Here is a 21,912-nt window from a genome sequence, read left to right on the forward strand (position 1 = left end):
AGGGGTGGGGTCATCTCTCCAGAATGCGGGGGCCAACTCTCTTGTGAGGGTCAGGGACAGCTCTCTTGCTGCAGTGTTCAGTGGGAAACAAGGTTAGCTTTCCTGGGCCAGTGAAGGGTGGGTTCTGCTCAGTATGGCCCTCTGATTTCATCTTGTATGGTTCCTAAGGCCTCCTGAGGTGACATGGGCCTCAGTAGCAGCTTGGGCCCAGATGAGAGCCTGGCCTAGGTAGAAGCACTGGCCACTCAGGTGGGATGGTTCTGGTGGTAGCATGGCCCCTGGACACCACCAAGGCCTCTGGTTGTGATCCCAACCCTCAGCTTCTATGTGACCTTTGGTGGCAATATGCAACTTGGACTTCTACACAAACCTCAGCCATGGTGTAGGACCATGGACCTAGACATGGTCCAAGCAGGAGCCAAGTCTGGATGTCACAATTTCCCAAAGTGAAAGTGCAGGACACTCAAATCATCAGAGGCCCCAGTGGCAATGTGGCCTTCAGATATCAACATGGCCCCTGACCTTGGCCATAGGCATGAACTTCAATGGTAGGAGGAGCCTTAAACCTCAGCATAGACTCTAGATACAGTAGGGCCATGGACTCAGACATGGCCTTCAGCTGCAGCTCTGTCCCTGACATCACCATGGCATTGGATAGCAGTGTAGGCCACTCAGATTTGTTCCCATCCTGACCCTTGGAAACCAACCGGACTCAGGTAGCTGACCTGATCCTGGACATCCTCATGGCCTTTGGGGAAAGAAGAGTCTCATATATCAACTTAGACCCTGGCCCTCAGCAGCAGCTTGAGCTGGGGTGGCACTATGGCCCTGGGTGGCAGCACAAGCCACACAGATCTGTATGGCCAGTGCTGTGGCATGGTGCCCAGAATCCTACAAATCTGCAGACTGTTGAACAGACCCTGAGCCTCTGTGTGGGCCACACTGGAAACCTGGGCCATGGACTTCAACACAGACCCCAGCTGTAGCTGGACTGTGAACCCAGACATGGCCCCAGGCAGTTGCTTGACTCAGTCAGATGTCATTGTTTTTAACAGCTGACTAATACTCCATTATGTAAATGTACCACATTCGTCTGTTGAGGGACATCTAGGTTGTTTCCAGTTTCTGACTATTAAGAATAAACCTGCACTGAACATCAATGAGCAAATATTCTTGTGGTATGATTCAGCTTCTTTGGGTATATCCCCAGGAGTGGTAAAGCTGGGTCTTGAGTTAGGTTTCTGAGACACTGCCATATTGATTTCCAAAGTGGCTATACAAGTTTGCACTCCCACCAGCAATGGAGGAGTGTTCCCCTTGCTCCACAACCTCTCCAGAAGGAGCTGTCACATGTGTTTTGATCTTAGTCATTCTATCAGGTGTAAGATGGAATCTCAGATTCATATTGACTTGCATCATCCTGATAACTAAGTATGTTGAACATTTCTTAAAGACCTACTCAGCCTTTGAGATTCTTCTGTTGAGAATTCTCTGTTTAGATATGTATCCCATTTTTTAATTGGATTATTTGGAGTTTTGATGTTTAGTTTCTTGAGATCTTTATATAGTTTAGAAATTAGCCCTTTGTCAGCAGTAGGGTTGGTGAAGGTCTTTTCCCATTTTGTAGGCTGTTGTCATATTGACAGTGTCCTTTGCCTCACAAAATTGTTTCATTTTCATGAGGATGCATTTATTAGTTGTCAATCTTAATGATTTCATTATTGGCATTCTGTTCAGCAGTTGTGTCCCATGCCAATGCGTTTGAGGCTATTCTACACTTTCTCTTCTATCTGGTTCAGTGTGTCTGCATTTATGTGGATATCTTTGATACACTTGGACTTGAGAATTGTGCAGGATGATAGAAATGGATTGATTTGCATTCTTTTACATGCCAATGTTCAGTTTGACCAGCACTATTTGTTGAAGATATTTTCTTTTTTCCATTGTATATGTTGGCTTCTTTTTGAAAATCAGGTGTCTGTAGGTGTGTGGATTTATGTCTGTTTATTCTGTTGGATTCCACTGATACACCTGCACGTTTTTATGCCAATAATATGGGATTTTCATTATTATAGCCCTGTATCAGAGCTTGAAATCGGGGATGGTGATACTTCCAGAGCTTTGTCTGGATGATTTGTCCATTGATGAGAGAAGGGTATTGATGTCTCCCACTGTCAATGTGTGCTAAATCTTCAGTAGTGTTTCCTTTACAAACATGGGTGCTCTTATATTTGGAACATAGATGTTGAGAATTGAGATGTCATCTTGATGGATTTTTCGTTACATGAGTTTGAAGTGGTCCTTCCCTATTTCTCTTGGTTGGAAGTATATTTGTTAGATATTAAAATTACTACAACATCTTTTTTCTTGAGTCAATTTCCTTGCAAAATGCTTTTCCAACTGTTTATGCTGAGATAATGTCTTTGACATTGAGGTGCATTTCTTATATGCAGCAGAAGAATAGATATTGTTTTCACATCCATTCAGTTAGCCTGAGTGTTTTTATTAGGGAATAGAGGCCATTGATATTGAGAGATATTAATGACCAATGATTGTTAATTATTGTTATTTTGTTATTGTTAATGGCAGTGTGTGTGTGTGTGTGTGTGTATGTGTGAATGAGTGTGTTTCTCCTCTTTAATTTTGCTGATGTGAGACTATTTCCTGTGTTTTCATGGTTGTAGTTAATTTCCTTTGGATGGGAGTGTTCCTTTTAACACCTTCTGTAGGGATGGATCTCTGAATAGGTACTATTTAAAGTTGATTTTGTCATAGAATATCTTTTTGTCTCCATCTATAGTCATTAAAATTTTTACTGGGTATAGTGGTCTGAGCAGGTCTTTGGTCTGTTATAATCTGCAGGACATCTATCCTAGCCCTTCTGGCTTTTAGCGTCTCCATTGAGAAGTCAGGTGCAATTCTAATAGGTGTGCCATTATAGATTACTTGGCCTTTTTCCTTCTCAGTTTTTAATATTCTTTCTTTATTCTGGAGGTTTAGTGTTTTGGTTATGATACAGCCATGGCGGGGGGGGGGGAGGCTTATGTATCTAGTCCAATCTATTTGTTGTTCTTAAGCTTCTTTTACATTTCTAAGCATCTCCTTTCTTAGGTTATGAAAGTTTTCTCCTATAATTTTGTTGAAGGTATTTCCTGGGCCTTTCAGCTGTGTATCTTCTCCTGCTATTCCTATTATATTTAGGTTTTGTCTTTTCATAGTGTCCCAGGTTTCTTGGTTGTTTTGTGTCAGGAAATTTCTATATTTAACATTTTCTTTGATTGCTGTATAGATTTCTTCTATTGTATCTCAATGCCCAATATTCTCCTTTCCATCTCTTGTATTCTGTTGGTGATACTTGCATCTGTAGTTGCTGTTCACTTACCCATATTTTCCAAAACCAAGATTTCCTCTGTTTGTCTTTTTTTATTGCTTCTATTTCCATATTCAGGTCTTGAGGGGTTTTATTCATTTCTTTCACCTGTTTGTTTGTGTTTTCTTGCATTTCTTTAAGCCTTTTTTATTTCCTCTTTAAGGGTCTCTACAATCTTCATAAGATTGTATTTAAGGTCCAGATCTTATGCTTCCACTGTATTGGAATATCCAGTGCTTTCTATAGTAGGATAGCTTGCGGTGCCTATTGCCCTGGGTGTGGTTGCTGTGATGGTGCCCCTTACACTAAGAATCTGCTTGTCATCAACACTAAGAGCATGGATGAGAGTGAAGGGAAAGCATGAAGATTCCTGGTGGTGACATTGACATAGAAATGATCATGACCTCCATGTTTCCCTTTTATCTAGAAGCTGGCTTCTCTTTTACCAAAGCTGAGGAGTGAACTGAGCTTCTTAAACATTTACAATCCTGCCAGTGCCCTGAGTGCAAGCTCTACACTAAGAACCCACCATATTGCCTTATGCTACTGGCTAATCATCTACTGCTGTCAGAAGTCATAGTTGGGCTCATTGTTGTAGACTCATGGAAGTTTACCTTGCATTGGGCTTCACTCAACTCCATAAAATCCCCATTCCAGTTAGTTTTGTCAGCACTCTCTCCCTCCACCCACATCCCCAACCTGATACCTCAAGTTTGCATGCCTACCTGCCCCCAGTACAACCAGGAGAAACTGTCTATTTCTCTGTCTTGGGACATTCATGCAGCCCTTCTTAGGTACTCCTTTTTTAGCTAGCTTCTCTAGGTCTGAGAATTGTAGCATGGTTATTCTTTACTTTACCAGTAATATCCACTTTCAAGTGAGTTAATACAATGTTTGTGTTACTGAGTCTGGGTAACCTCACTCAGTATGACTTTTTTTTTCTAGTTCCATCTATTTGCCTTCAAATCTCCTGATGTCATTTCTTTTGACAGCTGAGTAGTACTTCATTGTGTACATGTATCACTTTTTCTTTACCGTTCATCTGTTTAGGAATACCTAGGCTGTTCCTAAGTTCTGGCTGTTCAAATAATGGTGCTATAAACACAGCTGTGCAAGTGTCTTTGTGGTATGATTAAGTATTCTTTGGGTATGTGTTCAAGAGTGATATCATTGGGTCTTGAAGTAGATTGACTTTTTTGAGAAACCACCATATTGATTTCCAAAGTGGCTTTACAAGTTCTCACTCCCACCATCAATGAAGGAGTGTTCCCCTTGCTCCACATACTTTCCAGCATAAACTATCATTTGTGTTTTTGATCTTAGCCATTCTGACAGTTGTAAGATGGAATCTCAGCATTCTTTTGATTTGCATTTCCCAAATGGCTTAGGATAATGAACATTTCTTTAAGTGCTTCTTAGTCATTTGAGATTCTTATGTTGAGAATTCTGTTTAGGTCAGTACCGCATTTTTAATTTGATTATTTGGGTTTTTGATGTCTATCTTCTTGAGTTATTTATATATTTTAGAGATCAGCCCTCTGTCAGATGGGGGGATTGGTGAAGATCTTTTCCCATTCAGTGATCTGTAAGGCATCTATTTTCATGCCTCCCCATTTTCCTGATGGCAGTTCCTGCAGGTATCCCTAGTTTTACACTTATAGCCTTCATTGCTTCTGGTCATGCCCTTCACTACATTTAAATTTCAACCTCAGCTTGGTCATCCCTTCTCTGTCTTGCTAATTACTAGGTACCTCACTGTAGGCTGAAGTTTCTGTCCCACCAGCAGCTGCCAAATAAACACACCGAGGAGTATATTAATTACAAATGCTCAGCCAATAGCTCAGACATGTTACTAGCTAACGCTTACAATTTAAATTAACCATATTTCTTATCTATGACTTGCCACATTGCTTGATGCCTTTCTTAGTATGCCATTCCCATCTTACTTCTCTCTGCTTCTCTTGTGACTCCAGTCTCTGCCCTTCTTCTTGCAGCACCTTCTGTATCTGACTCTCTGGCCTATCCCTCTACCTGTTCAGCTATTGGCCAGTCACCTTCTTTATTAAACCAATCACAGTGACAAATTGTACAAAAGGATTATGCCACAGCACCTCACTGCAAGGGACAAATCTGGACTTCACCCAGGATTTGCAGATGAAAGATTTTAGATATCACCTCCTATAGCATCATGCAGAAGGCTGGAATTGAGTTGTGTCCTAGTTTGGTTTCTATTGATGTGGCAAAATACCATGTCCTAAAGCAATTTGGGGAAGAATGGGTTTATCTTTGTTTACAATTCATAGTCCATCATCCAGGGAAGTCAGAGCATGCAAACACCATTTAGGATTTCAGCTTACTGACATTGCTCCTTATAGCTTGCTCAACCTGCTTTCTTTATTATTATTATTATTATTATTATTATTATTTATTTATTTTACAATACTATTCAGTTCTACATAATAGCCACAGATTCCCTTGTTCTCTCCCTTCCTGCCCCCCTCCCCTTCCCCCAGCACACCCCCCATTCCCACCTCCTCCAGATAAAGGTCTCCCCTGAGGACTGGCATCGACCTGATAGACTCAGTCCAGGCAGATCCAGTGCCCTCCTCCCAGATCATTCAACCTGCTTTCTTAAAGCATCAAGGGCTACCAGTCAAGTGGCAGCATTGCCTGCTGTCAATGGGACAATGCCACATCAATTACCAATTTATACCACAGGCTTGGCCTTGTCTCAATTGAAGTTCCCTCTTCCCCATTCTCTGTTTTTCAGCAGAGAATGTGAAACAGCCCTATCTTGTGTCAGTATTTTGTACAACAGGCATTGGAAATAATTTTTAGTTTCCTCCATATACAATTTATCATTATATGAATGATATCTTACCAGCTAATTCAGACTTGGATACTTTAAAAAAAAAAAAAATTTTGTTTTGCAGAGGACTACAAATTGCTGCTAAAAAATACAAAGAGGGAATTCTGTTAATTACCTAGGATATAAAATAGGTTTACAAAAAAATTCAACCACTGAAGGTATAAATCAGCAAAGATCAATTATGAACTCTTAATGATTTTCAAAAAGTGCTGGGAGATATTATCTGGTTCCAGCCCACAATTGGAATAACAAATCAAGTATTAAGTAATTTATTTCAAACCTTACAAGGTGATAAAGACTTACATAGTCCAAGAAAATCATCACCTGAGGCTGAGAGAAAATTGGCTTTCATATAGGAGAAATTATAGGATGCATATATGGATCACTTGGATCCAGAGCTTGATTGTATCCTGGTTATTTTACCTTCTACACATTTTCCTTTGGGAATCCTTAAGCAGAGGGAAGATATATTAGAATGGATATTTTTACCACACAAAAAGAGTAAAAATTAAAGACCTATGTAAAAAAGTTTTCTGAATTGATTCTGAAAGGAAAGTTGGGACTTCATCAATTAGCAGGAATAGAGCCAGCAGCATTTGTGATACTTTTTTCTAATGCTGAAATTGCCTCATTATGTGTGAAAAATGAACATTGGCAAAGAGCTTGCAGTAATTTTGTGGAGATATTAGTAACAAACATCCCAAAAATAAGAGACTTCAATACATAAAAGGAACTAATTGGATTCTTCCTCACATTATACAGGGAACACCAATTTCTGGAGCCCCTACATTCGATATTGATGTAAATAAATCAGGAATGGCAGGGTACAAATCAGGAAAAAATAAGTAATAAGTGGCTCAGAGGCCTTATGATTCAATTAAAAACTCAAATCATATGCTATTTTCATGGTATTATTAGATTTTTCAGAACCTCTTAATATAGTTATTTTTGGTGTGCAGAGAGCCATTGTACATACTGAAATTGCTAAACTTTTTCTAGATGATTCAGAATTAACTTTGTTATTTATTCAATCCAAGAAATAATCAGGAATAGAAATCACCCCTTATTTATAGCACATATCTGATTACTTATGGGCATACCAGGCCCTCTAGCACAAAGTAAAGATCAAGTTGATCAGCTATTAATATGAAATATGCTAGAAACCTCATAATTTCATAACCAACACCATGTTAAAGCAAAGTTTTGAAGGTACATTTCTCCATCACTTAGCAGCAAGCCAAAGAAATTATACAGAAATGTTATACTTGTCTTTCATAAAACCAAACTCTAGTATCAGCAGGAAGTATCCCAAAGGGTAATCAAAAAATGAAATTTGGCAAATAGAAGTCTTTCATTTTGCAGAGTATGGAAAATTAAACTATGTGGACCATACTATAAATACATATTCAGCATTTCAATGCGCAACTGTTTTGAGTTCTAAAAAGCCATATTCTGTAAAAACATATTTATTACAAGTATGGCCATCAGGGGGATACCTATACAAATTAAGACTGACAATGCTCCAGCATATGTCTCTAATCAAATAAAACAATTTTTGCATATTACAATATAAAGCTTATTACAAGTTTACCATACAATCCTGTAGGAAAAGCAGTTATAGAAAGGTCTAATCTCACTTTAAAAGATATGCTTAATAAACAGAAAGGGAAACTAAAGGCCTCCAGAGTTAGATTTCATAATATTTTATTAATTTTAAATATTTTTAATGTGACTGAGAAAGAAACGAGCTATGGAGAGACATAAGATAATGGAAAAAACTACTGAATTAAATCCATCTGTATACTTAAAAGATGTGTTGACCTCAGAATGGAAACCAAGATATGTGTTACATTGGGGAAGAAGCTTTGCTTTTGTTCCTACAGGAGAAGGAAAGTTATGGATACCATCAAGATTAATAAAGATTAGATTCAATTAGGAAAGACCTCTTGATTAAGAGAGATGGTAATGCCTCAACTGCATTGCCATTCCATCTAAATTAACTTATAGGACTGGCATATGTATTTCATTTGATCAGACATAAGCTACCAAAAAAAAGGAAACTCCCCAAAGGTAGAGTTGGGATAGTGTTTTGCCTTTGTCTTTCCACAAGAATAAAACATCCAACTACAGAATATGAACACCACTGGTCAAATAAGACATCTAAAGAAGCATAAGTCATGCAGAGAAAATGTCCCAAGAAAGAATAAATTAGCTTAATGGTATAGCATAGTTCCAACATAGAATTTTCATGTCTTCTCAAATGTTTGCTTCTACTGTTCTCTACAGACAAATAAGGCAAATGATCTTTTTATTATTTCCAACACAACTAAATTTTAAAGCTGTTTGGGGTTGGAGTGTGGCTCTCTCCTTCTCTAAACCCAAGCATACTTGTTAGAGGAAAATCCAAGGTTTCTGTCTCATGTCAGAATGCCACCTGATATGACACCGAAGAAATCCAAAAGTAAGGGACTGTTCCATGCCACTAATCTCATAATCCTTTTTTTAAAGACTCTTTAAAATGTCTCTTAGGATATAAATATTACCTTACAATTTATAAGATATTTATTTACTTATTTAAACTTCTGTCAGGATGTTTGATACTATTGGTCATATAGAGTACTAACTAATCCTAGAAATAGGCTTCATCTGCCTTTCTGTACAGGATTTCAGTCTTGAGTCTAAAGCAGGTCACTAGGACCTAAGCTTGTGTACTCCACATGTATTTTGTAGATTGCAGTCCTTTAAATAGTCTGAGATCTGCTGTATGTGACATTGAAAATGGCTAAGATTTCTACAGTGATCTGTGACCATTCCTGACAAATGATCTTTGTGACATCTCTAAAATGATGATGGCACCCCACAAGGATGATTACACCTTGATTGTGGTAATACCACTAAGTTCACAAACATGATACAAAGATCAGCTTTGGTCTACAATTTGCTCATGACAATTTCAAGACATGTAGCTAGGTTGGTCCAGCATCATAGACTACTACAGCCAGAACTTGAGATAAGACTTGCACTTTTCCTTTATACACACACTGGACAACTGGTAGCTCTCCCAAGTCTTGATCTTTATCTCAATTATTTCAGGGTCCCATAAAGATGCTCTCACCTCCCAGACAGCAGGAACATGTTCCCCATATACCCAAGAGGTGTGCTGGATGTTTTTTGGTTGTTCAATGGATTTTTGTCATTGTTTAGGGGGATCGGTTGCAATTTGTTATTGGTCATGGTCAGGGAGAAAACTAAGTAAAGGAAATTAGATAAATGGATCTTCATCTGTAAACAAAAAGGGAGACTATAGAGAAGATGGGATAAAAGGGTAGATTATTGAATCTACTTTAAAACTAAAACAGGAACTACCAATCTCAAATGTTTTATATTGATACTTATTTTTGTATGTTAATACAAATTTAAGGTCATTTATGTTATATTGTATCTATCTTTCTACTCTTGCTTAAGATATTTGTGTATATTGATACAAATTTATGGTTATTTTTGTTATACTACATTATATGTTTCTATTTCTCGTTTAAGGTATTGTACTTGTGCAACTCATTTAAAAATGCAATATTAAATTCTAGTCCTTGAAAGCTATTTAGGACAACAAAGAACTAGAGGTTAGTAGTTAATCATCTATAAGAATCAAACTTCTAGTCATGTTAAGTATGTTTTCAAGGTCAAACACAGACATATTTTAAATAGATAGATGGCCTTCAAACACTTCAGAAACCTACAGAATATGTCATTTTAAATGGCAATCATGCAAGGCTTTTTATGACAGGAACACATATTTGCTCCTGGTAACACCAATTTACTTCACAAGAGGATGACAGGCTCTAAAGAATCTCCATGTAGAGTTTGCTTTCATTTGTGTCAAAGTTAGTCACTGAGCAAAGGAACTGTCCTTGCCTCGACTGCTGGTATATGCTGTCCAAATTGGACAAGCAGAACACAAAGGAAAGCAACTGCCAAAATTGCCAAGACAAGGTAGGACAGTCCTTCAAAATTCTTGCTTTGCAGAAATGTCTGTCAGATATTTAGGCCTGGAGGCCAAATAGGCATGCCCCAGTGTTCCAGAGGAACCTTGGTGTGCTTGTCTGGGCAGTCAGAAGTCTCTGGTTTTTTTTTTTTTTTTTTTTTTTTTTTTTTTTTTTTTTTTTTTTTTTTTTAGTTTTGGAAATTGATAGCTCTGCACAATCTGTTTAAATACGAGTAATAGTATAACCCTTTCAGGTGTATGACAGGGTTGAAAATTACATAGTTATAATTAGAGTTTTCTGTAGTTTATAGGAAGTAAATCAGATACAAAATTTTGGGCTCACCAAGATAGGAGTATTTTCTTCATATTTTCAACATACTAATAGATTGGACATTAAGAATGTACTTTTTGGCCAGGCAGTGGTGGTGCATGCCTTTAGACCCAGCACTCAGGAGGCAAAGGCAGGCAGATCTCTGTGAGTTTGAGGCCAACCTGGTCTACAGAGTGAGAGCCAGGACAGGCACCAAAACTATACAGAAAAACCTGTCTCAAAAAAAAAAAAAAGGAAGGAAGGAAGGAAGGAAGGAAGGAAGGAAGGAAAAAAGGAAGAAAAATAATATATTTTTGCTTGAAAATTGTTCTTATTATAAACAGTTTTACTATGTAAGAGTTAAGACTCTTCCCTTTCATCCAGACAAAATCCGGGAAATGAGGTATAATTATTGAAACTGCCATGCTATTATGCCAATAAATCCACGTTAAATCAAGGATAGAGTCAGTGACTGGCTGACCAAGAATTGCCATAGATTTTTTGAAAAAGCGAGGAAGTTGGAGAAACAACAGAAAGAGAAAATGAGGGTTGGGGAGAGACTTCTGGATCATTTGGATACTTAAAACATGGAAAGTGGGGTCAACTGATTGCTCCCTGCTGTTCCTTACATTTATCAGGTTTTTATCTCAAATTCTGACTACCGAGTTTTCATAAATACTAGAACAATTTAGGCAAAAATCTACACAGTCCCAACACTACTATCACACTCTGGGTCCACACACAACTATAATAACTTAAAACAAGATCCACTGTAACCTGGAGGATCCATAATTGCTTAACTTTCAGGAAATCAAAGAAATAAAATACATATTTGATGTCAAGAAGACCCAGCTCACATCTACCATATCCCAGAAGCAAGGCTCCCTGTGGATAAGTTTCTGAGCTGCTTTCTACATTTGAGTCTCTAGTCAAGAAGAACTCTGCCTTACATTTCCTGAGGTCATTGTGGGCATAACAACAAAATAGTATCCACCTTTCAATACACCCTGATCCAGAAAAGTTCTCCTGACAGGTGTTACAGTTTCTGAACCCATAACCCGGTTTCCCTGATAATCTCTTCCATTTATTTGAACGAGTTTCTGCTTCTAGGCTAGAATACACACCATGGCTGAGGTTTGTGCAGAAGTCCAAGTTCCATATTGCCACCAAAGGTCATATAGAAGCTGAGGATTGGGATCACAACCAGAGGCCTTGGTGGTGTCCAGGGCGCATGCTACCACCAGAACCATCCCACCTGAGTGGCCAGTGCTTCTACCTAGGCCAGGCTCTCATCTGGGCCCAAGCTGCTACTGAGGCCCATGTCACCTCAGGAGGCCTTAGGAACCATACAAGATGAAATCAGAGGGCCATACTGAGCAGAACCCACCCTTCACTGGCCCAGGAAAGCTAACCTTGTTTCCCACTGGACACTGCAGCAAGAGAGCTGTCCCTGATCAGAATTGGGGTGCATGGTGTGAAACTCCCAAAAATTCAATAAAGAAGTTAATTAAAAAATAAATAAATAAAATAAAAACAGGAGAGTTGGCTCCTGCATTCTGGATAGATGGATCCACCCCTCACCACAGAGAAAGTGAACTGACCCTGAGGGTATGGGCATAGGGCAGCTGACTCCACTCCTTGCTCCTTGAGGTGGGTAGCCCCGGCAGCAATGACTGACCAGTTCAGCTACTACCCAGGCCCACAGATGGGTCTTGGGTTGACCCACCCTAACATCTACCCCATCTAGGACCTGCTGAAGCTTTTGAAGGGACTGGTCCTGCAGAACAATACCCTCAGAATCTCTAAAACTTGGGGTATCCATGGAATATGCCAGAGGAGTTTCAGTGAGGATCCAGTGATGGTGGTATACCAGAAACCCCTGACCTTGAACTGGAGCAATGATTTATTGAAATGAAAGGTTGTTAGTAAGCTGATGGGACAAACATGTACACTATATGACACAGAGGTTCCCAATGCCACCAGGATGAATGAAGAGATGTTGGAGAGGCGGAAAAAGACTTTTTTTTTTTTTTTGGTTAGTCTTGTTCTTTTTTGTATGTGTTTGTTCACTTGTTTTGTTATATGTTGTTTGGGGGATGCTGCAGGGGTGATGGGAAAATATGGTGGGATTGGAATATGATCAGAATTGGGGTATATGATGTGAAACTCCCAAAGATCCAATAAAGAAGTTAATTAAAAAAATAAATAAAAATAAAACAATGACACCATGAAATTTGAAACAAATGGATGGAACTAGAAAAAAAAATCATGCTGAGTGAGGTAACCCAGATCAAGAAAGATAAATAAAGTATGTACTCATTTATAAGTGGATATCAACTGTAAAGTAAAAAATAATCATGCTACAATTCAATGACCCAGAGAAGCTAGCTAAAAAGGAAGTCTCAAGGAGTTAGGGTCCTTGGGTCTGCCTGGGAAGGGGAAATAGAAAAGATTATGTGGGTAGACCTAGGTAGGAGGAGAAGGGAACATAAGGGATCATGTGGTGTGGAATGAAGGAGAATACTGAAAGAGATGACTGAAAAGGGGGGCATTTCATGTCAGGTAAACCTAGTGCAAATGAAACTTCTAGGAATCTACAAGGATGACCCCAGTTAAGACTCCTAGCAATAGGGGATATTTGGCCTGAACTGGTATCTTCTATGACCAGGCAAGACTCCTAGGAGTTAGAATAGAACATCAACCCAGTCACATAAGCTTTGATCTACAGTCTGTCCTGCCTATAGAATGTGCTGGGATAAGGGTGGTGCAAAGACTGTGGGAGTGGCCAACCAATGACTGGCCCAGCCTGAGACCTATGCCACAACAATGAGCCTACCCCTAACACTCACTGCCTATAGCACCAGGACCCATAGGCTGAATGGCCCAGAGACCCAGGATAGACTGAAACACAACTGACCAAAAATAAAAACATCATTGTAATGGTCCCAATGATATTCTGCTCTACTCACAGATTTGTGTCTGGTACAATTGTCATCAGAGAGGCTTCATCCAGCAACTGATGGAAATAGATTCAGAGACCCACATCAAAACATTAGACAGAGCTTGGGGAATTCTGTAGATAAGTGGGAAGAAGGATTGTGGGAGCCCGAGTGGTCAAGGACATCACAAGAAAACCTACAGAATCAACTAACCTGGGCTCAGAGACTGAATGGATAACCTGAAGCATACATGAGATTGACCTAGGCCTTCTGCACATTTGTTACAGTTGTGTAGTTTGGTCTTCTTCTGGGACTCCTAACAGTGGGATCAGGGGCTACATTCTCTTACAAATTTGTCAGCTTTTAGGATCCTGTTCCTCATACTTGGTTTCTTTGTCCACCCTTAATAAGAGGAGAGGTGCTAAGTCTTACTGCAACTAGATATGCCACGTTTTGTTGATATCCATGGAAGGCCTCCCTTTCCTTATTAGAAACAGAGAAGTAGTGGATGGGAGCCAGCAGAGGGGATGCAGGGTATGGATGGGGAAGAGGGAATGTAGGGAATGTAAAATAAACAAATAAAGGGAGAGAATATTCCATGAAGAGGAAATAGCTACATTGAACTCTACTCCTTTCTCAGGCTCTTCCATTTTCTCTGGCCTCTCTTCTTTATTTTTATTGTTATTGTTAAGAGATTTTTTTTATCCATTTTATATACCAACCACAGATTCCCCTCTCCTCCCTCTTGCCTCCCCCCAGCCTTCCTCCTCAACCCATCCCCGTTTCCACCTTCTCCAAGGCAAGGTCTCCCATGGGGAGTCAGCAGAGCCTGGTATATTCAGTTGAGGCAGGTCCAGGTCCCTCCTCCCTGCACCAAGGCTGTGCAAAGTGTCTCACCATAGGCACTAGGCTCCAAAAAGCTGGTTCATGCACCAGGGATAGGTCCCAATCCCACTCTCTGGGGGCCCCTAAACAGTTCAAGCTAAACAACTGTCTGGCCTATCCAGAAGGCCTAGTCTAGTACCAAAGGGGCTCCTCAGCTATTGGTCCACAGTTCATGGATTTCCACTAGTTTGGGTAGTCATCTCTGTACATTTTCCCATCATTAACTCGATGTCCCTAGATATTACCTTAGATAATACTTTAAGGTATCATTCAGTAGGATAGAAGAAAGAGGACAGCCCTGTCCCTGCTGACTTCAGTGACATTGCTTTGATGTTTCTCCACTTAGGATGATACTGGCTGTATGAATTCACTCCTCCTAGGTATAGTTCCTTCAGAGCTATGATCATGAAGGATGGTTGGCCTTTGTCAAAGGACTTCTCTCCATCTCAGATGGTTGTGCCATTTCTGTCCCTAAATATTTCAGTGTGATATATCCCATTTGTTGCTTTTTATATATTGGACCAGAGGGATAGTAGTAAAATATATTGATATATTGTTAAATGCTTTCTCTAAAGGTAACTGACAGGTTTTGCTTACATGTTGATCAGGAAATCAGCATACAATTTCCTTGCTTGGAAAGATGATACCAGCTTCATCAAAGAGTTTGGTAGCATGCCACCGCCTTTTTGATTTCTGGAATGGATTCAGGAATGTTGTGTTCATTCTTGGGAGAATTCAGCATTGAACACATTTGGCCCAGGCGTGCTCCAGTGAGAAGACATTTTGTTGCTATTTAATCTCACTGCTCACTGCAGAACAATTCATGTTGTCCGTGTTTTCCTTTTTAATTTTGTGTATCTCAATGTAGAACACTGGTCATTTCTTTTATATTTTCCAATTTATTTGTGTATAAGTCTTTAAAGTATATCTTGAAGGTTCTCTGATTTTGAGGGGTTATCCACATGTCTTCTCTTTTATCTATTGTATTTAATTTTAGTTTTTCTTTTGCTTTGTTTTGCTAAAGGTTGACATTAATGATACTCTTTTCAAAATATAAATTTTTATTTTATTTCCACTTAATGCTGTTAATTGTGAGATCTTGCCCCTAATCTTGTTTGCATCTTGGTGGATTAGGAAGCTGAGTGCTCAGGAGTGACCCAGATGGGAATTCCACTGACATCCATGTCTTCTAGAGAGGACACAGTGCCAAAAGTTCCACATTTCCCCCAAAAAGTCCTTCACAAATGACTAAGCATTCAAAACCCAGATCCTGTGTATGCTATTTCATATCCAAAAATACCACCCTAGAAACTAATACATAAACATTAATAAACAGACATTAAACATACACACACACACACACACACACACACTGATAGAAATGCACACAGACACATGTGCACACACAGAAAAATGCATACACACAGTCACACATAGAATGACATGCCCATATATGGGCAATAGCACTAGTCATAGAGAAAAACACACAAACACGCTGTATCTACATATTCAAAACAGACACAACTGATACAAATGCACAAAAGAACTACACTGACACAAATTTACATAAGCAGGCAAAGGCACCAGCACATAGAGACAGTTGCACACATTAACACAAAAACATAAATATTCATGTGCAATCTCCACAGCTACCCAGACACATAAACACATTTTATGCACTCTGACACAGACAGCTACATACACACACAGAAGCAGGACAATGCATTTACACTGTGATGTGACAGAGAACTAAAGAGAAATGAGAAGTAGGAAACCTGGGAACTATTGTCAGAGACCCTCCTCCCAAGGAATCCGGGAAAGTGTGAAGGCTGTTGCTCAATGAAAAGGTGGGTTGGGATTCATGTGCATTTTAGGGTCAGGCTGCTAGCTTGGTAGAGATCAGCTGTGAGGGTGTGGAGAGTCAGGGAGGTGTGCTGCACTCTCATAAGGATAGAAAGCAGAGGGGAAGACAGGACGCAGGGGTCAGGGTGCTGAAGTATGAAGCCATAGCCAAGTCCTCAGGGGAATGTGCCTGGAGAACACACTGCCGGGTACTACCCTTTTGTGTGGAGACAGGCTGGTGGCTCCTCTTGAAACGGGAGGTTCTGAGGCGGATGAGAAAGTACTGTGGCATCTTTTAACAGGAGTAGAGCCAGGCATGGTGAGGTTGAGAACATGGGAACCCTTGTTATCCTTCTGGCTCTGAGTTCTCAGGTGTCACTTCCCACTCTGATGACATTCTCTCTCCTGACAAGGCTTCCTGAGATTAAGTGAAAGCACAGGCAGTTGACTAATTACAGGAATTAGCACCATGTATTCACGAGGTCCAAACAAAACAGTGCAACCAGCCTATAGCATGGATGGAGGCTTTGTGCAGATGAGGTTCCACCCAGTGCAGGATATAAACGCTGCAGCAAGGCCAGGAGCACAGAGGCACCATGATGACCATGCAGCTGCTCCTGCTGACTGTGGTTATGACCCTGCCTTCTGTGGAGCAAAAATCATTTGGGAATTTAGAATTTGATGTCACTGCTGATGAGGTGAGAGTTCTGGGAAGACAGAATATGTACAGTGGGTTCCGATGGATTGAGTGAGAGTTTCTGGGCTGCTGATGAGAGCTGAAAATGAACACCACTGAGATGCTACTATATATATAATTTCCCCTGTCCTCCCTCCTCCCATTCCCCATCCCTCCCTCTCAACCCACCCCCAATTCCCTTGGTAATGGAGGGCAAGGGTCATGGCGGGGGGGGGGGGGGGAAGAGAGCTTAGGAGATGCTATTTTAAACACAATGTCTAATCTCCAGCATGACTTTTCATCATATCTGACATCAGGGATACCCAGAGGCCAAATGATGGTTTGAGGATGCCTCTGTCTCATCTCATGCTACAGAAACCCACTGCTTCCTCTGTCAGCCTGCGGTCTTCTAAAGCCTTCTAGATATTCCACAGAAATGACTCTTTCCAGAATTTCTATTTCTCAATGAAAGCCTCATGCAGCATGATGTATACAATGCAGGGCTGCTGTCTGCAGAGGGCTGAGCACTGCTGGGTATGGGGAGGTGTTGATGGAGCGACATCCTAAGAAGTTTAGATGTTTAAATTGATGACAGGTTTTGAGAAGATAAAAGATTCTGGAAATGATCAGGCTTCCTCCCGTATCCTGGCACTGATGGATAAGGATGCCATTGTGGCTTCCCTGATCTCCCGGGGCCTCCTCCTGGAAACTCAGTTGACATGGAGGCAAGCACTCCCCATGGATAAAGCTGGTATCTGGTTACTCTGCCTCCCTCTGAAACCTCAACTCAATCTGGATCAACAATCCCTCTCAGTCTTAGAATGAAGGAATTGGACAGATTTAGATCATGTTCTTAGCCTGGTGCTGTTTGTGATTTTCTCTTCTTATGTGGGACATGTGGTACTCTAGAATCATCTGTCCCAGGAATGATATCAGGTCCCAGGACTATCGTGCCAGGATCTGCCCACTCATGACAGAGAGGGCCTAACCCAGACCAGGACTCTTTTTGGTGCTTCAGTGTATCATGTCCCTTTAAGTGGTACCGGGCCCTAAACCAAGTCCCTTCTTCATCTCTTCCTATCTCAATTACTTCCTAGAACCACTTGGCTTAGCTTCCTCTTTCTATGCTCCCTCTCTAATGGGTGGCTTTGCTCTCTAGCTTCTAGGAAAGTGGTACATAGTTGCCTGGGCGGGAAATGTGCTTCTTCCTGAAAAGAGGAAGTTGAGCCCACTGCCACCCTTCACATTCGTCAGGAACATTATTGGCAAGTTGGAGTTCAGGATGAACATCTCGTAAGTACCTGTACTCAGTGAGTGCTCTCTGCACTCAGCTCTGTGGAATCAGCACACTAACCATGTGCATGCCCTAGACATCAACTGGGCACTTGATGTCAACAAAAATCCTCTTGTGTTGTTTGGACAATGGTTTAGGTGACTTTCGTAAGCACAGGAGAGATGTTCACAGGACACCAGATTTAAACAGAAGGTCCAGCTCATCACATGCTATCTTCCTATGACATTCCCTGGAGGACTGAAGCTTTCCTTCCTAGTGGTGCTTTGCTCCCTGGAGCCCTGTAGATGCTGCGCTTATTTCTGTGCAGGCACAGAACCCCCGACCCCTCAAGATTTCACTGAGTTCCTTGTGCAGTGAGGACCTAGGTGTAGTGACAGCAGATGCAGGACTCAGTCTTCTGGGATACCTTTGGAGACACAGTAGCAGAATCAGGGCAAGCCCTGGCCTCCTGGAGAAAATAGACTGGGCTGGCAGGTATATTGTTCAGAACAGGGGAGGTGGGGTGGCTTCAGGTATGGACCATCTTTCTGTTGCTCCCACCTGCTGTCACAAGGAGGTGACTCAGGGTTTGTGGAAAGCCATGTGCTGATGCTTGGTTAGCTGCTATATGTACCAGATGGGGGATCTGGGGTGTGTAGCTCAAAGAGGACAACAGGGAAGGACAGGGCTGATGTCATGGAGAAAGCTATGCTTTTTTTTCTGTGTTACAGAAAACCCATCGGGTGTATTGAGTTCAGGATATATATGGATGAACATAAATCTGTGCTTGGTGTCTTCAAAATCTGTGAGTGCTTGGGGTTATGTTCTTCATTTTCCAAGGGTTCCATTGCCCTTCAGCTACATGATTTATTTTTCTCCACAGGGCCAGAACACATCATCAGATTCGTATTTGTGCAAGGGAAGGACTTCGCTGTAGCCGCTTATATTAACAGAATGAATAAATACAAGTTGACAATGCTCATGGGTACGTCTCACCCTGCCTAAGGTTGTGAGAGATTTGTATGGGTTTGGGCATGGTCAGTGTGTACAGAGTGGATCACAATCTCAGGCTTTCATGCTCTAGTCTCCAACTTGAGGTCTTTTCTGAGATGATTGGGGTCTTTGAGAGAGGGGATTTGTAAGCTCTTGATGAGTCTTCAGCCCTCTCCAGATGGCTACTGAAACACTAGGCTCACAACCACACCCCACACACTGAGCCCTAGCTTCTCCCTTCCTTTCTCTGTCAGCCTCTTTCTTGTCCTGTTCTAAGAAGAGATCTGCTTGGAATCATTTCCCATGGTGACATTGAGAATCATTTGGAGACAATGTGCTATTGTCATGGTAACAGGTCCTGATCTGACAACCAGTCTGTGGAGGACAGAGTTGTACTCAACTCCTGTTGTACCTAAATTGCCCCACTCTATCCAGATAGATACAAGGTACTGGAATCCACATTTATCATAACATCAAAAGAGAAGTAAGAGATAAATTGCTGAAGGAAGGTTTCATGTATAGTTTTAGTCAGTGCTAAGTAGAGAAAAATATTTTGTTACTCTCTTCTTCCTTCAGATTGTTTAAAATGCAAAGAGAAGCTTGAACAAGGTAAGGAAGTCTCAGTGGTTAAGATTTCTTGTTCTGCAAGCATGAAGACCTGAATCTATGTCACAAGAGTTCACATAAATAGCTAGACATGGCTGAGCATGTCTGCAACCATTATTGTGGAAGAGACAATGGGTACTCAGAGTTGGCTAAGCAGACAATCAAGCCACATTGACGAAGGCCCAGATCAGTGAGTGACTGTGTCTCAAGGAAACAATGTTTAGAGTTGTGGAGGAAGATGATTGACATCCTACTCTGGTAACCATGTTTGCAAACAGACACATCCAACCATCCACAATATAAACACACACACACATACACACACATGCACGCACGCACGCACGCACACACGCACACGCACACGCACACGCACACACTTGCTACTTGGGAGCAAAACCAGGACTTATGTGTATTTGTTTTTCCTCAATAGAGATTTTCAGTCACATTCTGGGGAATGGAGGTGTCCTGATCAAGCATTCCATGCTGTGTCTGTTCTCACAGAGGAGTTCTAGACATTAAAGTGCACATAAAAAGAACTTGGGTGCTAAGTTACCAGTGTTGGGTAGAAACCTGACTTCCACCATCCAACATCACCAAGCACTTAGATCCCAATGCTGGCAGCACATTTCTAGCCTCTGCTTGTATTCTCCAATTGTTCTTTTCTCATGGTCCTTCTGAACATCAGATGGCACTGTGCTTCCTCCAACTCTCTATGTCATCCTGAACACACACAGTCCTCAACCAGTAGTCTCTGCACACAAGATATTTCAACAATGGCCTAGGAGTCCCCCAGATTCGACATGGAGACTCTAGAACACCTACTGCTGTCCTTTGGGACTCCCACCTGGTCCTTCTCCTGCTCATGAATATTCAGCTGGAGATTCTTTTTCTCTGGCTTGAAATCTCTCAGGTTCAGAAAAATACCTGTATGATACATGTGTTAAATGTCTATAGTAAGAGTCTTTTCCACCCCCTTGTCCCATACCCATGTGTCCTGCAGGTCGCAACATGACTCCAAAGCGAATAATACTATCAGAGTTTGAGGGTTTTGTGGTAAATTTAGGGCTGAACCGAACAGACATCATCCGCCCTAAATGTGATGGTAATGAGATTTATTATTGCTTATTTTTATTTCCCTCTCAATCATGATTTTCCTGTAAGACAATGACTATACCAACACCACTCTCAGACAACTATCTCTGTTTTTATAGATTCCTGTGAGCTGTCGATTTAAACTTAGTGCATGGAGAAGCACCACAGAATCTACACAGGACCTTGAATCTGGGACCATTGCACTTACCCTGTCATCCTGTACATACCTGTTACAATTCTAGGTGTCAAGAGAAGGCAGACCATACATCCACACCCCTCATGTCTCAGCTTTCAGTAAAAGTGGTAGATATTCTCTTCTGTATGTGTCACGTGTGATCAAATGGTGCCTGGATTTGTTTTACTCTGGTGTGAGAAGCCACACATTCCTGAACTTGATTACCAGCACTCATGGGTCCCTATAGAAGTGACATGTGATGGCTCATGAGGTCATGGTGCTCAGGTTTGGCAGGCAGAGGGGAGAGAGAGAGAGAGAGAGAGAGAGAGAGAGAGAGAGAGAGAGAGAGAGAGAGAGAGAGAGAGAGAAACATGCATTATGTTTAGTTAGAGTAGGAGAGGATCATTAGAGTCACCACCAAGCTGGTGTAGGTCAGCTAGTGTGGGTCAGTTTAAGGAACTGGGGTCTCAGTACTTACCTTATGTTCTGGTGCCTAATGTTGGATTGTTGTCCTGTTGTGAGGCCCTTGGAGGAGGTAGCATGGGCTCTGTAAATTTGGAATACAGGGTTGCAGGCAAGGCCTTTGCTGTCTCTACCCCTTAGGTAACCTGGGACTGAGGTCACCAGAAGCAGAGAGGTCCAGACACAGAACTCCAGATACAGAGGAAGTCAAACACAAGCATACTCCTCCTCAAGCCCAGATAAAAAGAAACCGAAAGTTTACCCCACATCTCCACTTTAGTTCCAAAAACCAATCTTCTTTTGCATACCACATATCTTTTTTTGTGGAAAGATATTTTTATATAAAATGCAGAAATCCTCATTCTGCTGTCTTCTAAAATTCAGGGAAGCCTGTGGGTTTACTGTAATGAGTCAGATCCACATGGAGTCACCCTC

The 21,912-nt window shown here is 41.1% G+C and overlaps 1 protein-coding gene across 1 annotated transcript; it reads left to right on the top strand.

The window, feature by feature from the left end:
- The first annotated feature begins 596 nt into the window (after positions 1-596).
- LOC114686947 lies at positions 597-20,982 on the top strand. Its single transcript, XM_028861643.2, has 7 exons — positions 597-662; positions 16,773-16,898; positions 18,036-18,169; positions 18,881-18,954; positions 19,033-19,134; positions 20,749-20,850; positions 20,960-20,982. The coding sequence occupies exons 1-7, from the start codon at positions 597-599 to the stop codon at positions 20,980-20,982; spliced, it is 627 nt and encodes a 208-aa protein (XP_028717476.2).
- The last annotated feature ends 930 nt before the right edge of the window (positions 20,983-21,912 follow it).

This window comes from Peromyscus leucopus, chromosome 4 (assembly GCF_004664715.2).
Source record: "Peromyscus leucopus breed LL Stock chromosome 4, UCI_PerLeu_2.1, whole genome shotgun sequence".
NCBI lineage: Eukaryota > Metazoa > Chordata > Mammalia > Rodentia > Cricetidae > Peromyscus > Peromyscus leucopus.